Raw genomic sequence first — 16449 nt, forward strand, 5'->3', positions numbered from 1 at the left:
CAGGCGTGGGCGGGCAAAGGGCGATGGCGTTGATTGGGGTCGGGGGGCGGCATGGGAGGTGGGTCACAGGCAGATTTGGCCGTTGGGCGTCAATTAGGGTCGGGGGGCGGCGATGGCGTCTTCCTCTTCCGCAGTCATCTTCTTCATCTCTCTCGCTTTTGCTCTCTTTCTCTGTCGGTCTCTCTCACTCTCACTCTCGCTATCTCTCTGTTTGTATCTCTCGCTCTCTCTCTGTCTATATCTCGCTCTCTCGCTCTCGCTGTATCTCTTGCTCTCGCTCTCTCTGTATCTCTCGCTCTCCCTCTCTTGCTCTGTATCTCTCGGTCTCTCTCTCTTGCTCTGTATCACTCGTTTTCCTTGTGCGGGTGGCCGACTATGGCGTCGGAGGGCGGTGCAAACGTCGATTTGGGGCGGGTGGCCGGCTATGGCGTCAGATGGAGGCGGTCGTCTTCTTCCTCTCTCTGCCTCTCTCTCGTTCTTTCTTTGTCAGTCCCGCTCGCTCTCTCTCTCTCTCTGTCATTTCAGGCGGCTATCCACCGCCGCCCGCCGCCCGCCGCCTCTTCCTCTCTTGCAGATGGAAACACGTGGCATGCTCCCATTGGCTTGATTAATGTGGGGCCCACCGCGTGTAACTCATGCCCAAATGCTTGCTGCAGTAAGGTATGTATTTGTTACAAAATTAGTAGTTGAGGTACCTATTATCTTTAAAATTGAAAGTTGAGATAGCTAATAGGTCATTCTTTAAGTTAAGGGGCTAAATGGTTAAATGATAAAAGGTGATGGGGCTGATTATGCCTTTAGCCTTTTACCAAATAAATCATGCCATTTTTCCAATGGTTTGGTTGAATTTAGGATAGGGTTTTGCTCTAAAAGACGGAGTAATCCATAAATTCCACAATGAGGATGTTTAGATGAGATTTAAAGGAGAAGCCAATGAATTGCCAAAAGTTGTAGATCACTAGAACCAAGAGAATTCCAACTTAATTTATGGGGTTTCAACTTCTTTCCATGACATTTTGAAGGCTAGAGGGAGGTAAAGGAAGGAAAAAGAAAAACAATGGTAGAAAAAGACCTAAAAATAAGAAAATATAAACTCAGACGACGAATGATAGAAATAGGAAGAAGGTCGATGCATGGCTTGTGAGGCAACACCAATAAATGCATGGCTTAGGTGCTTAAGGGCACATGGTAAGTCTATAAAATTTAATATATATATATATAATATAATATAATATGAAAATATGGAATAATAAAAATGATACAAAGTATTGATCCTTATTTATATTTTAATAATGGACGTGAAATTTTTATGTATCTAGATTTGAAATATTTGTACTTGCACACAAATAACAAGACAAATACCTTGAAAAGTAAGTGAATGATTCTCTCCTTAAAGCACTTAACTTCTTTTATGCTGTTTACATATATGCTAATATGTTCTTGATACAAAAATTACATGCACAACATTGTGATATAATAATTATCCATGTTTATGTAACTTCTTAATTTTTTTTTTTGGCCTCTTTTTGTGTGAAAAAATTAAATATCAAATCTTAGATTTATATTTTTCTTTCATAGGATAATTTTCACAAAAGGTTCTATTTTGTCCCTAGTTTTGTAATTAAGCAAAATTCTAAGATATTAGTGTAAATTTCAGAATGATGCCTGAAAATGGTATAGATGAAACCTAAATTTGTATCACTGTGAAATAACATAAATTTAAGTGTCAAAATAAAATTATTACATGAGTCAATCAAGTTTAATCACTTGTAAGAAATTTAAAGATTTAAGTACAAAACCCAAAGGTAATCCAAATCTTCTAATCTTTTATGTTCTCATTAATTTTCAATGTGTTAAGACTATCTATAAGCATGTTTGAATATGTTTAATTAAGTGATGAACCATTTATTAACTCTTAAAAATTATAGTTTTTCATACAAATGATTTTAACATATGATATGCATGTATTATCTGCATCCAATGATAACGAATGAGGTGATACTTGTCGTTTAATGTTTATTAAGTGAATCCACGCCATTTGATTTAGGGTAAAATGCTAATCACCCTATTGATAACACAATTTATTTCTCCGTCTATCCATCAAGTCATAATAGAAAATAATATTGTCATATATACATGCACAATGATAAATCGAGTTTAAATGTAATAAATATAAACTTTATATTTTATAAATTTTGAGGATGTAGTAGAATTTATGCCAAATAAACGGTCCTATATGCAATGAAATATAACTTGCAAGGTTCTAGGGCAATTTGAGCAAAACAAAGGTTATATGCATAATGAATTAAAAATAGAAAATCTAAGTGCAGTGATCCAGAATTTTAAGAGTAGAAGTGTCACTTGAAGAAGTTCAGAAACTTGTTGAAATTACACCCCCATTTCCACAAGGTTTTTACAGATCACGCCTACATTTTTATTCTTCTTTGATAACCTATATTGCATGAAAACACTTCACATGAGTCGTTTTCCCATTTTAAAATGTTTCATATTCTCATTTCAGATCCTATTTATGCCTATTTTTTTAGAAAAATGTTCGTTTTCACGTTTCCGTTTCCGTGGAACATAGTTGATAACCACCTATTTTATGGAAAATATAAATAAATTGGCTTTTTTTATGGAAAACGGTGGTAATAGTGGCCCTGTTTGTTGCAGCTTAATTAAAGAAATTATAGTTTCTAATTTTTAGATTATAGCTTCTAAAACTTAGAATAAATTGTGAACTTGTTTGTTATAACTTCTCAGAAGTTGTAGTTAAATAATTGTGGTGTTTGATATCATAAGCTGTAAAATAACTTATTTCTGTATAATTGTCCATAATACCCTTAATAGTTATAGAATGATAATTTAAAAATTAATTAGTGTATATGCATAAGTTTCAAGTGTTATAAAAAAATTAATTAGTGTATAGAGAGAAAGGGAGATGGCGAGAGAGAAGAAAGAATTGAAAATGGAGATGGCGGTAGAAAAGAGAGATCCTTAATTGCGTGGACAGAAAAGTAATTATTTGTTAAAAATAGGGCAAAATTGTCAAAAAAAATGTAACTGTTTAATCAGAAATGGTAGAAGCTGGGGTACCCTAGCTTTGAAAAAGTCAGTTTCTATCCCTTTCTAAAAGCTAGTAGAAACTATAAGTTAGAATTCTAAAAATTAAAACAAATACTACATACCCACTTTTTTTAAACTATAAGCTAAAAGTTACAGCTTTTAAGTTGCAACAAACAGCCTAATGATTAGCACATAACGATAAGCATTTTTCTACTATCAATAACAGTTTCAGATGATGCTAGCAGTGGTTGAAGGCTCAATCTCTGACATGCATTTGATTATAAGTGACTTATAAGGTTGCATTTTTATTTGGATGAATTTGATGTTATTCATCATGACAACAGCATGAAAGGTTGAAAAAATGGTCAAGCCAAACAAATTAATTCATCACAAATTCAAGTGCAAATTAAACACTATGAATCAATGCAATAAAGCAAGGAAATATTAGATCAAAGATAACTTTTTTTTATCTTTTCTCATTTGATTTTTGTTTATTCAATGAATCGTTGTCATAGAAAAATCCTAGGTTTCCCATGTTTGTTGGGACCATAGAACCCTTGAAACCAATGAACCATCAAAATTCATCATAACTCCTGTCTTATTGTTTTTGAAAATATTAATTGCCATTAATTATGTATAGTTCATTAAAATATTAATTGCCATTAATTATCCTTTTTTCATTTCTCCTATAATTGATTTTGACTCAATTTCAAAACCTTAACCCAATTCGATAAACCGACTGCACTTGAGATTCCTAACTATTTGGCTACTTAGATTTTAGCCAAGATCTGACCTAACTAATTTAAGTTAATTACATTTTAAACCTTTAGGTGGTGTTCTCTTTGTATTTTAAGTTTTGAATTTTGAATTCATTTTCAATTTTGTGTTTTGAGTGTTTATTTTGAGATTTTTGAAAACGTGTTCTTTTTGTCATTCTGAAAAACTATTTCTGAAAACAAAAAATTAGAAAACACGTTTACTTTGAAATTTTGAAAAATTATTTCTTTTTTGTTATTATGATATTTTATTTAATAAATTTAATTATTAATTAATAAAATTAATTCTTTTAAATAAAATTTTACCGTTAAAGTAAAATAATAAATTACTAACATACATCTTAACAATAATTTATGTTAAATTATACACTTAATAATATAACATATGTTATCTCATATTTTTAGTTATAATCTAGATATATTACATTTTTAAAATTTTAAATAAATATATAATTTTATTTTTAAAATTTAATAATAATTTTTTTAATTATGTTTTCTCTTTTTTTTTTTGTTTTTTTTCTTTTCTTCATTTTCTTTTTTTCCTTTTCCTTTTTTCTCTTTCTTCTTCTCCAACGCCCTGCATCTTCTCCGGCGCCGACGACCACCACCGGTCGGACATATAGACGATCAGAACCTACCATTAGAATCTCCAAGACAAGGGGGTTAACATACCCAAAAACTAAGAAGATCCAACGGCCAAATCTCCTTAGATCTAAAGTTAATCGTTCGACCCATCTGCCTATCGTGCTACCAGTCGCCACCGACCACCATGGCCGGTGGTTTCGAGCGATCTGAGGTAGTCATTCTACACCGCCCATCAACCAACATACCCAAAAATAAACAAGAGAAGGAAAAAGAGAGATGAGTAAACAGAAGAGAGAGAGAGAGACGAAGACTAGCAAGATAAAACGGCGGGGGCGGGGGCTGGCGTAGTCGATGGCGGTGATGGCGATGGCAGTGGCGAGCATAGTCAATGGCGGTTCACGACGATGACGAAGATGGCGGGTGTAGTTGATGGCCGACGCTGGAGAAATGAGACGAAATGAGAGAAGGAATGAGAGAGAAGAGATGAGAGAGAGAGAGAGAGAGAGAGAGAGATAAGTGATTTGGAGTTGGGGGGCCGAGATTGGGGGGGGGTGTTGCGCGCGTTTTCCATGTTTTGGCGTTTTCAGTGAATTTTAATTGAAAACGCCCAAAACAACAAAATCTTGTTTTGGGTTTTCTTTACAAATTTTTTTCTTATTTTTGAAAACACTTTTTTGAAAATAACAAAGATAACACGTTTTCAGTGTTTTGAAAAATTAAAAACAGAAAACGGGCCGAAAATACCAAAAAGAACATGCCCTTAGTTTTTAGAAATTTTAAAAGGCTTACAGTGACTTAAAGGTAACTACAAAAAAACCCTAGCATTCTATAAAATTATAGAAACACTCTCGTACTTACATAAAGCACACAAACACCCTGCAAAAACCATTTTTTTTCAACTTTGTACCCTATTTTTGAGTGGTCTCCCATTTATTTTGGTTGGTTACATGTTAATCCCTTCATTATTTTCCCTATTTCATTCTTTAGACTTTACCCAAATTTTTTAGAGATAAATATTGGAAGACTTTCTTGTTCTATTTCTTTAATTGTCCTCTAATTTCTCATAAATTTAATAAATCATAGATCTCCATAGTTGATCGATTTTGATCTTTAAAATTGTCTTAATAATTAGTTTTTGTTGTCTAGAGTCATGCCTTAAAATCCCCAATATCATAGCCTAAAATTCAAATTTAATTTGGATTGTTTGTAAAAAATTTCACCACTTTAATCAAATGATTTGTCTTTACTGGTCGATCAAACTGTCCAAGGTGCTAGGTTGAATATTTTTGTCTCAGTATTTTCAACCAAATGGTTTAGTTTGGTCAACAAAACTGGTTTAGTGAGTTGGACATTTTTTAACTTTCATTCCGATTGACTAAACATTGAGTTTGGTTGATCAAATTGATCTAGTGAGCTTGACTAGTTCTTTTCTTCATAATTTAGTCGACCAAAGTTCCTATACTTTCATCTTTGATCGATTGAAAGTGTCCCCAACGATTTTTTATCATTGTTTCGTCTTTATTTGCTCTCTTAATCTTTTAACTATCTTTTATGCCTACCTTAGGCATGAATGCCTCTCATTGAAAATTTTACGCGATTCATTTGGTATGATCGGGTCTTGCTTGATTAGGCTTGAATATTCAATTTATTTCAAAATTATCATTAAAAGTGTGTTTGATATTATGAAAAATACATTAAAAATATTCCATTCAATAAATTGAATTTTATATTTATTGTTTGATATATTATATTTTTCATGAAATTAAATTTTGTGGTACAACTATTAAAGTATTATTTGACCTATTTTTCATGAGAAAATTCATCTAGTGAAGGTGATTTTTGTTTTCCACATAAATTGAAAAATATTTTATTTTTTAATTAAATGTTATCAAACACACCCTAAGAAATTTAATTAATTGAAACAGAAATAAATGCCCTTACACCATCAATACTGGTTCAAATATTTTAAGTTAAAATCAACTAAATTCTTTCAAAGTTTATAACTTGAAACATTTAATCTGCTCATAATTTAACTTTTGACATGTAACCCGATTTGATATAATTTTTTGACCATTTAAAGAAGTGTTTGTGTGTTTGAATTTAAAAATTTAAGGTTGTGTTTTCTTTGTTTTTTAATTTTTAATTTTGAGTTTTAAATTTATTTTTAATTTTTTATTTTGATAATCTATTTTTAGAAAATTAAAAACAAGTTCTCTTTTTCATTTTGAAAAATTATTTCTCAAAACAAAAAATTAAAAAACGCGTTCTCTTTTAAATTTTGAAAATAATTTTTAATGATATTTTATTCAATAAATTTGATTATTTAATAAATTAAAAATATTTAATATTAATATATTATTAAAAATATATATACATTTTAAAGTTAATGAATTTTGTAATATTTTTTCCATTACAATAATAAAATATGAATAAATAAATAAATATGTTTTGAGTTTGAAATTTATTTTGAATGAAAACACTCATAATAACTTTTTGTTGTTATGAGTTTTTTTTTATATTTTTTTTATTTTCAAAAATACATTTTTAAAAATAGTAAAGAGAATGCGTTTTCATTATTTTAAAAAATTAAAAACTAAAAATAACTTAAAAATAGCAAAGAGAATACAACCTAAGTTGTTAAAATGTTTTGTCCAGAATGACCTTTAATCCCAAGTCAAGTAACGTTCTTACAATTTTAAACTCAAAATAAATTCAAAGTATTTAGTAATATTTATACAAAAAAATCAACCTCACTCAAGAATTCAAACTGTCACAAGCCAATAATAGGCCATCCATAGCATGTCGAGCCTTGTCAAAGGTCAAAAGCGTAGCTAAATGAACTATACCTAAAAACCAAATAAGGAACATTAAGCATATAATCCAAAAGTATTGCTTTAAAAGGGTAATATTATTCATCTTCAATAAATATGAACATCGATGATGATGAGAGTGTTTAATTGATATTACACATCTATTTAGGTAATGTTTGTTAAAATGAGTAAGATAAGAGAGTATCAAGATAAGTTCGGAATGATTTTCGGATCAAAATATAGAATGATCAATATAAGGTTGAGAAATATTTCAAAATTTTTATCAAACTGTTTATTAAATTCTTTGGAATGCATTTGAAGTCACAAGCGTCATTTTTTTTTATATATAAGGACCAAGATATTTTTATCTTGAGGGAGATGAGAGATATGCATATCTTAAAAAATAAAAGTAAGAGGTCACAAGATGATTTTTCCAAACATAGTCAAATAAGTTTAACAAACATGTTAAAAATGATAGAAGTTTGAAATATATCTCATAGCTTAATTTTTTTACTCTATATCTTGATTAACAAATATCCTTTAAAAAATATAAAAAATAAAATCTATTAGGTACCCTTTTACCTTCTCCCCACAAACTCAACCAAGCATTAACGGTGCCACCAAGATAAATAAAAACAAATTAATAACCAGGACACAATTAAATATTCCCCTGCCAACCAAGCCAATATGATGAACAAATAACAAATTAAACATAATAAATAAATAAATCAAAAAAACAGAAACATCGCAGTCACAAGGGCTAAAAATTACGAATCGTTTAATAAAAAGTAAACAGGAACTTAAGTTTAAGTGGTTTGAGATGACTACGTAGGATAAAATTCTTGAAGCAAAATTCAACAATTGCTCCTGACCTGTCGATATATAAAATTACAATAATATTTCTATGCGCTAGCAGTCTCGCTCGCCGTGTGAATTGTCTGAGAGATCGACACGTGACAAGTCAACAATTTGGTACGGAGTTTGAAAAATTCGAACTGAACTGCGAAACTCATTCTAGCTTGATTGGAGTTTCGGAAGTCGTGCCCGTTGATCTTGCCCATTTTGAGTGTTGAAGTCTACTCTTAGGGATTTTAGTCCCGTCACTCTATTGTCTTGTAAGTTTTATCATCGAGGTTTGATATTACTGAGTTCGACATTTTATTTTCGAGATCCATTCTCATAGGTGGTATGTGGTGGTCGGTTCCAAAAATCATCATCAGCCTCAATTCACCTGAAAAATCTCCTACGTCCTTGGGGGTTAGTGATTTTATTTTTTTATTTTTTTTTATTTTTTTCCTCTCAAATTAACCATCAGGGACAAGAAGTTTGGTATTTTTGCATTGAATTAATTTATTTATTATGTGTAATTATTTTGGATTATCAAGGCATATGTTAATTTTTTACCGGTGAATATAATTTTTGACCAAAAAATATGTTGAATAATATTTGTTGTTAAAAATAAAATTATAAAAAATTAAATATTTCAAATCATAAATAAATCTTAAAAGAATTGAATGGGCTTTACCCAATATTTTATGAAAACTAAACAAAACGGAAGAATTGAGATTTGAGAGCCATTACCACATCTTGAGTTTTTAACGGAATTCACTGCCAAACACACCTTTCACGGCTTCCCATCACACGTCAGTGTCCTTGCCGTGGGTGAAAGCGGCCAGCCACTTCGTCCGCGTGGGAGGAGAATTGATAACGTCACCATGCAAGATGCTGAACCACCAATCAGATTTAAGATTCCGCTGGAAATTCGAGTCAACCGCGACATGATTTAACATCCCGCGGCCAATCGTGTTCCACGTGTGAAACTTCTGGTCCCCTGTGGTCATTTAATCTTTAATTTAACCAGCTATCCGTTCTTATAATCGTTCGATTACTGACCCGTTTAATTATTATTTATATTAATATGTACGCAAATATTTTATAAAATCTTCTTAATAAAATATTATTTCAAAATATTGTTTTATCTCATTTAAACTTACATTATTTTTAATAATTTCCCCATAAATATTGCATCCGAGTTTGAGATTATAAAACACTTAATTTCTTATTCAAACCCAATAAAATAAATAATTTTTTTGATTATTATCTTTAATTACTTATTCATATAATAATTACTTATTTTAATTTGATTTTATAACTTTTAAATAGGATTATAATTTATTTAAGGTTCATATATTATATTTAAATAAATTTAAAGACAAATCTAATGCATAAACACCCTGATATGGACGAATTAATTAATGCGAGAGATTACGTATATCTTTTTTAACTTTGTAATCAGAATGAGAAAATAATATATTAATTAAATACCAATAATGGTTTCCCATCGATGGGGGCATAATCGTTATTACTGTTACTGTAGGCCCTTGAGACTAAAATTAGAATCTATATATATATATATATAAATTATAAAGAAATCTGTGGGATTGGATGCAAAAGGAAAGGTGATAGGATACTAACGAAGGAAATCCATTTCTTCTGCCATTAATGGGCTTCGCTGCAAAAGAAACGAATCAATTTCTAATCCATTGGCATAATAATTAGCAACTCTTTTTAGGGTTTTCTTTTTTAATTTTTTATTATAGGTACAAATTAAATTAATAAAGTATATATATATTATATTATTATTATAAATTACAAAGCAAGTGAGTAGATTGAATATTATTCAAATCTAAAGTATAAAAATATTCAACGGCCTCTGGCTTAGCAAAGGCTCCATTGGCGGGCGGTTTTGGGTTCTTAATTAACCCAGTACTTAATGAATCAACCCACCCACTAATTGCATTTTTTTAATCCGTTAATTGATAATATTAACGGCCCCGGTTGAAGGGAATCACTTCTCTCTCTTGCGCTCTCTCTCTCTCTCTCTCTGTCTCTCTCTCTGTCTCTGCATTTTACGCTTCTCTCTGTCTCTTCAATGTCCATTTTCTAGGGTTTTCGCTTTCTACGCAAGGCAAAACTCCACGTATCTGTCATTCTATCCATACAGGCTTCGAGCTATTACCCCTCCGTTGAGGAAGAAGTTTCGAGGGCTTCAATTCGAGCAATAAACAGTTCTCAGATGAAATCTGGCCGCCTGATGTGATGACTCTTCTCACCATCCAATGGCGGCGAAATCGAGTTCGAGTTCGGGGCCTCTTGCTGCTGTTGTTCTCCTTCTTCTCCATTTCGTCGTTTTGGTTTTGCTAGTGATACTCATCCCAAACCCTAGCTCGTCATTGGCCCTTGCGAATGCTTCGCTCGATGATTTCTCTATTCTCGGTGTCGACTCGGACCTCCTCTTCCACCAGGATTACTCTCCGCCGGCGCCGCCTCCGCCGCCGCCTCACCCGCCGTCGGTCTCATGCGAGGACGATCTCGGGGGGATTGGGACCGTCGACACTATGTGCAAAATAGTATCTGATTTGAACCTAACACGAGATGTGTATATACAAGGGAAGGGCAATTTTTACATCCTTCCGCATAGGACTGTGAATTGTTTGATTTCTGGGTGTGAGATTACTATAAATGTTACCGGTAATTTTAGTTTGGGCGAGAATTCGACGATTGTGGCTGGGACTCTGGTGCTCGCGGCTAGAAATGCGACGTTCGGCAATGGTTCTTTGGTGAATACCACGGGGTTGGCTGGTTCTGCGCCGCCCCAGACTAGCGGGACGCCACAGGGGGTCGAAGGGGCCGGTGGGGGGCATGGGGGAAGAGGGGCTTGTTGCTTAACTGATCCCGAGAAGCTGCCAGAAGATGTTTGGGGCGGGGATGCGTATTCCTGGTCATCGCTGCAGGATCCGTGGAGTTACGGCAGCAAGGGCGGGACAACGAGTAAGGAGATAGATTATGGCGGGGGTGGAGGCGGAAGGATTAAGTTGATGATAGGGATGCTTCTTGAAGTAAATGGTAGTTTGTTGGCTGATGGGGGTGATGGGGGTCTCAGAGGTGGAGGTGGGTCTGGGGGCAGTATCTTCATCCAGGCTCGTAAGATGTAATTTCTCCCTCCTTTTAACTCTGATTGGAGTGATGCTTCACTGTTGCTTGGAGGTTTATCCGATCATCTATTTGCATGCTTATGAGTTTTCACTTTGACCTCAAATAGTCTTTTTGGAATGACTTCAGGTGTTGAAGGAATGCCTTCTTTTTGTTCCATCACCTTTGCGCTGCTAATGGAATTATGAATATTATTATTTTTAAATAAAAACGTGAGTTTGTGCCTAACTTATTTTTGCCTTAATGTTTTGCAAACGCATGATTTTGTGTTATCTGAAGGCCGTGTTCTTCTGCTGGAACCCATTCATAGGTTATATTTATTAAATCTGATTGAAGAAATTTCTCTCCAATGTTACTCAAGATTGGTATGAGAATCCTATTGGATGTTGTGCTCTTGCGTAGTGCAAGCTGATAAGAACCATCCTTGCTGCTCCCCTTTATATTAGACATTGAAGCAGAAGATGGGGCAAGGATTCCCATTCATTGTACACGTGCAGCACCAATCCAACAATGCCCTGTTTCTAAACAATTTCTATCACTAGAATAGTTTGATGCGCGGAGTTCTAGAGGAAAAAAAAAATCATAATTGAAGTTGCCTAGATTTAATTTTTGTCCTAAAAGTTGCATTTGATGCACTGGTTTTTGGGCTATCTAATGCAACATTTCTCCTTTATCCAAACTTAAGACTCTGGAAGAACATAATGCTTGAGTAGCAGTCATCACTTATGTTATGATGTTGATAATTGTAATGCTTATATTGCTGTTGTATTGTTATAAGTAATGTTCTGTTAGTTAGGCTGTTATAGATTGCAACAACAATCTGTTATTAAGGTGAGTTAGAGTATAAAACTCAGCTACACCTTCTTCCTCATGTAACTTTGTCTTACATTTCATTTCACCAAAATTGAGCGAGATCTGTTCTTTCTTCTCTTGCGAGTTTCTTTTCATGCCCTAGGTTTCTGCTTCATGGTATCAAAGCCACAAACCTATGTCAATGGCGTCTAATCCAGATCTTAGTTCCTTCTCCTCACCTCCTCGTTCTTCTTCCTCCATGTCATCCGCCTTGCAATCTGATTTTGCGGTGGTGGCAAAAGCATTCAGTTTTATCCCTATCAAGCTAGATTCCAGCAATTACATTTTATGGAAAGCTCAAATCCTGGCAACGATTAGAACATTTGATCTTCTGCCATTCCTCAACAAGTCTTTACCTCCGACGAAGTATGTGGCAGATTCGACAGTCGGTGAGTATGGATCTCCTATGATCAATCCCGAGTATATGAATTGGATCAGATTCGACCAATTGCTGCTTGGATGGCTATTCTTTACAATTGATAAAGAGGTATTAGCGCAGGTTATTCATTGTGAATCATCTGCAGAGGTATGGTCTTCTTTGGAAAATCTCTATTCTTGGCAAACTATTGCTAAATCATTTCAATTAAAGCAGCAATTGAGATCAATTAAGAAGGACTCGTTATTTGTAAATGATTATATCCTAAAAATCAAGACTATAGGGCATGCTCTTGCTGCTATTGGAGAGCCTTTAAATGATAAAGATTTACTACGTGCAATTCTCAATGGTTTAGATCATGATTATGAGACTGTTGTTAGTCTCATCACTTATTAAATGGATGACGGAGATCTAGAGAAGGTTTAATATTTGTTGTTGATGCATGAACAAAGATTAGCTGCTAAAAATATGCCACAATCTGTTGTTAATTTTGAGTTTGTTATGCCATCATCTATGCATGTCAATATGGCTTCATATTTTTCGAGAAATGGTAGTGGATCTGTGAACAATAGAGGTGGTTTTGTACTAAGAGGAGGTGGTTATATCAATAGAGGAGGAAGAGGCCGTGGTAGAACACCTGGTAGGAGGATTTACTATGAGTAGTGTGATAAATCGGGACATTTTGTTGATAAGTGTTATCACAGATTTGATAGGAATTTTCAACGGACACCTAGTCCAAATTTTGGGAGATCTAGTACTATTGCTTAGTTAGATTCAAGAGCATATATAACTTCCCTTAGTAATTCTAATGAAGCCTTCATAAGTGAATTAGGGTCAATTCAAGGGGCTCATTATGGTATTTTTTCACAGCCTTCAGAAAACCTATCCTAATCTTCTTTGCTAGAACCCTCATGGTTTGTTGATTCTGGAGCAACAAACCATATCACTTCTAGCCTCAACAATTTGTCTTTGCATGCTCCATACAACGGCGTTGACAAGGTTGCCGTTGGAAATGGTAAGAAACTTCCTATTTCTAATATTGGCGTTAGTCAATTATACTCAAACCAATCTTACATCCATTATTTCACTACCTAATGTTCGTCATGTTCCTCATATGAAGAAGAATTTCATTAGTGTTTCACAACTTATAAGATACCATAATGTTGTTGCTGAATTTCACTCTAATTCTTGTTTGATTAAGGACGGGGGGGTGTTACTTTGAGGACACCTTAAGGATGGGCTTTATCAATTGGCTTTAGCATTTGGTCATGCTACTAACAACAACTCGGCCCAATCCATCAAGCCTGATTTGTTTGCTAGTAGTGATTTTTCTTTGAATAATTGTAAAAGACAACATTCATTTTGTCATGAATTGTCTTCAAATGTCAATGTAGCCCAAAACAATAATGTGTGTCAACAATGGCATGCAAGATTGGGGCATCCCTCTTTTAATGTACTGCAATTGATTCTGAATAAAACTCATGTTTCTTGTTCTCGTTCAGCTATTTCATTTTGTGATTCTTGTAAGATTGGAAAACTTCATTAGCTTCCTTTTGCTGATTGTGAAATCATGTCAAAGAAACCATTAGAATTGGACTATTCAGATCTACGGGGTCCTTCCCTTGTTGTATCTACTGAAGGGTATAGGTATTACATTATCTTTGTTGATGCATACATTTATGCATGGCTATGTCCTTTGAAATTTAAGTCTAATGCATTGGCCACCTTTATGACCTGTCATAAGTTTGTTGAGCTTCAATATCAAACCAAACTTAAGGCTATCCAAACTGATAATGGGGGGGAATTCAAAGCCTTTTTGCCTTACCTTCATAGTCATGGCATTTAGCCTCGATTTACCTACCCCTATACCCACCAACGGAATTGTGTAGCTAAAAGGAAACACAGGCATATAGCTGAGATGGATCTTACATTATTAGCCCATGCTCACATGCCTCTAAAGTTTTGGGTCGAAGCCTTCCAAATCGCTATTCACACCATCAACTTGCTCCCAGCTCCTCCAACACCCCATTTGAATTACTCTATCATAAACGACCTAATTATCTACTATTGCAATCCTTATGGTGTGCTTGTTTTCCTTACCTTAGACCCTATAACAAGCACAAATTTGATTTTCACTCCACAAAATGTGTTTCTTGGATATAGCCATGCTCAAGCTAGTTACAAGTGCTTGCACCCATTGGGAAAAGTTTATGTTTCTAGGTATGCGCTGTTTAATCCTGATGAATATCCATTTCCTACTTGTTTTCATCCTCATCCTCTTCTTCTTTTACACCTCAACCAGCTTCTAATGGCTTTTCTACTTCGTTCTTTCAATCCCTTCACTCTCTTCCAATTCTTCTTCTCCTCAAGTAGCACAGCCCTCAATTCTTGCCTTATCTACTCATGTCTTTGCTGATTCTTCTTCCTCAACTAGTGATCACTTGACTCCTATTCATGAACCACAACCAATTCAACCTGAGTTACCTAAACCTAAAGCTGCTCCAGTTCCTTCTATTCACCTATGCTTACCAGATAAAAGTCTAAGTAGCTTTTGGTCACTTCCCCTCATGCCTTAGTGAGTTCCCTAGAGCCTAATTCAATTCTTGAGGCTCTATTAAACTCTCGATCGGTTAAGGCTATGAAGGAGGAATTTTCTGCTTTGCAGCGCAACCATACATGGGACCTTGTTCCTTTTTCTAAAAATATGAATCTCATCGGCTTCAAGTGGGTGTTTAGAGTTAAGTGCAACTTTGATGGATCAGTTCTTAAGCATAAGGCTTGGTTAGTGGCTAAGGGGTTTCTTCAAACTCTAGGGGTTGACTATGTTGAAACTTTTAGCCTTGTTATTAAGGCTCATACTATTAGGTTGTTGTTCTCATTGGCTGTTACTTTTGGATGGGACATTTAGTAGGTAGATGTGAACAATGTTTTCCGCAATGGTGACCTAACTAAAGAGGTCTTTATGTCACAGTCGGAAGGCTTTGTAAATTCTCAGTTTCCCACTCGTGTGTAGACTGAAAAAGTCACTTTATGGCCTTAAACAAACTCCTTGAGCTTGGTACACAAAACTGAGATCTGCATTACAGAATTGGAGGTTTTCAAGGGTTGTTTTTGATGTTTCTTTGTTCATTAAACGAACTTCTAAGTATGTATTGTTCATTTTGGTGTATGTAGATGACATTCTTGTTACGGGCTCCGATTCTACAGCCCTTCAAGCTTGCATTCAGGACTTGGATACTCACTTTGCTCTTAAAACTCTAGGGTCTGTCAATTACTTCCTAGGGTTTGAGGCACATAGAGATAATAGTGACATTTATCTCACTCAATCCAAGTATACTTTGGACTTGTTGAAGAAGGCAGCTATGCAAGATTATAAACCCTGTGCCACACCTGTGAATTCAATTCAGGTGTTTCTTTGACTGATGAGGGTGATTCCTTTTCTAATCCATCATTATATAGGACTATCATTGGTTCTTTACAATACTTGACATATACAAAACTGGACATTGTATTTGTGGTTAACAAGTTGAGTTAGCTTTTGTCTGCTCCTAAGCTGCAACACTAGTTGGCTTGCAAACGGTTACTTCGATATCTTAAGGGAACTATTGGTTTGGCCCTACTGTTTTCTCCATCTCCTAGTGATCTATCCTTAACTGTGTACATGGATGCTGACCATGTAGGCTGTAAGGTTACTAGGAGATCCACCAGTGGGTTGTGTGTGTTCCTTGGCAAGACTTTGATAGTGTGGGGCTCACAGAAACAATCCATGGTAACTAGATCAGTTGGAGAAGTTGAATATAGGACTATTGCATAGGGTGTTACAGAGGTTTTGTGGCTAAAATCATTGTTCTTTGATTTGGGATATTCATGTGTTAATACTCCAATTATTTGGAGTGATAATCTAGCCGCTAAGAGCATTGCTGAAAACTTGTTTTCCACTCACGTGCTAAGCACATCGAGATTGATGTGCATTTTGTTCGAGAAAAGGTGG

The 16449-nt window shown here is 34.5% G+C and overlaps 1 protein-coding gene across 3 annotated transcripts in view; it reads left to right on the forward strand.

Annotated features, from left to right (window-relative positions):
- Positions 1-10101: 10101 nt before the first annotated feature.
- The window catches only part of LOC127812870 (uncharacterized), a 45409-nt gene continuing 39061 nt past the window's right edge, over positions 10102-16449 (forward strand). For 2 of the 3 annotated variants that reach the window (XM_052353395.1, XM_052353396.1), the window contains exon 1: positions 10102-11228. In XM_052353395.1, coding sequence (XP_052209355.1) covers positions 10357-11228 — 872 coding nt within the window. In that variant the 5' untranslated portion in view covers positions 10102-10356. Of the gene's footprint in view, positions 11229-11423; positions 11443-16449 lie in introns of those variants that run through there. The other variant, XM_052353397.1, reaches the window with a different exon arrangement.

This window comes from Diospyros lotus, chromosome 11 (assembly GCF_014633365.1).
Source record: "Diospyros lotus cultivar Yz01 chromosome 11, ASM1463336v1, whole genome shotgun sequence".
Taxonomy (NCBI): domain Eukaryota; kingdom Viridiplantae; phylum Streptophyta; class Magnoliopsida; order Ericales; family Ebenaceae; genus Diospyros; species Diospyros lotus.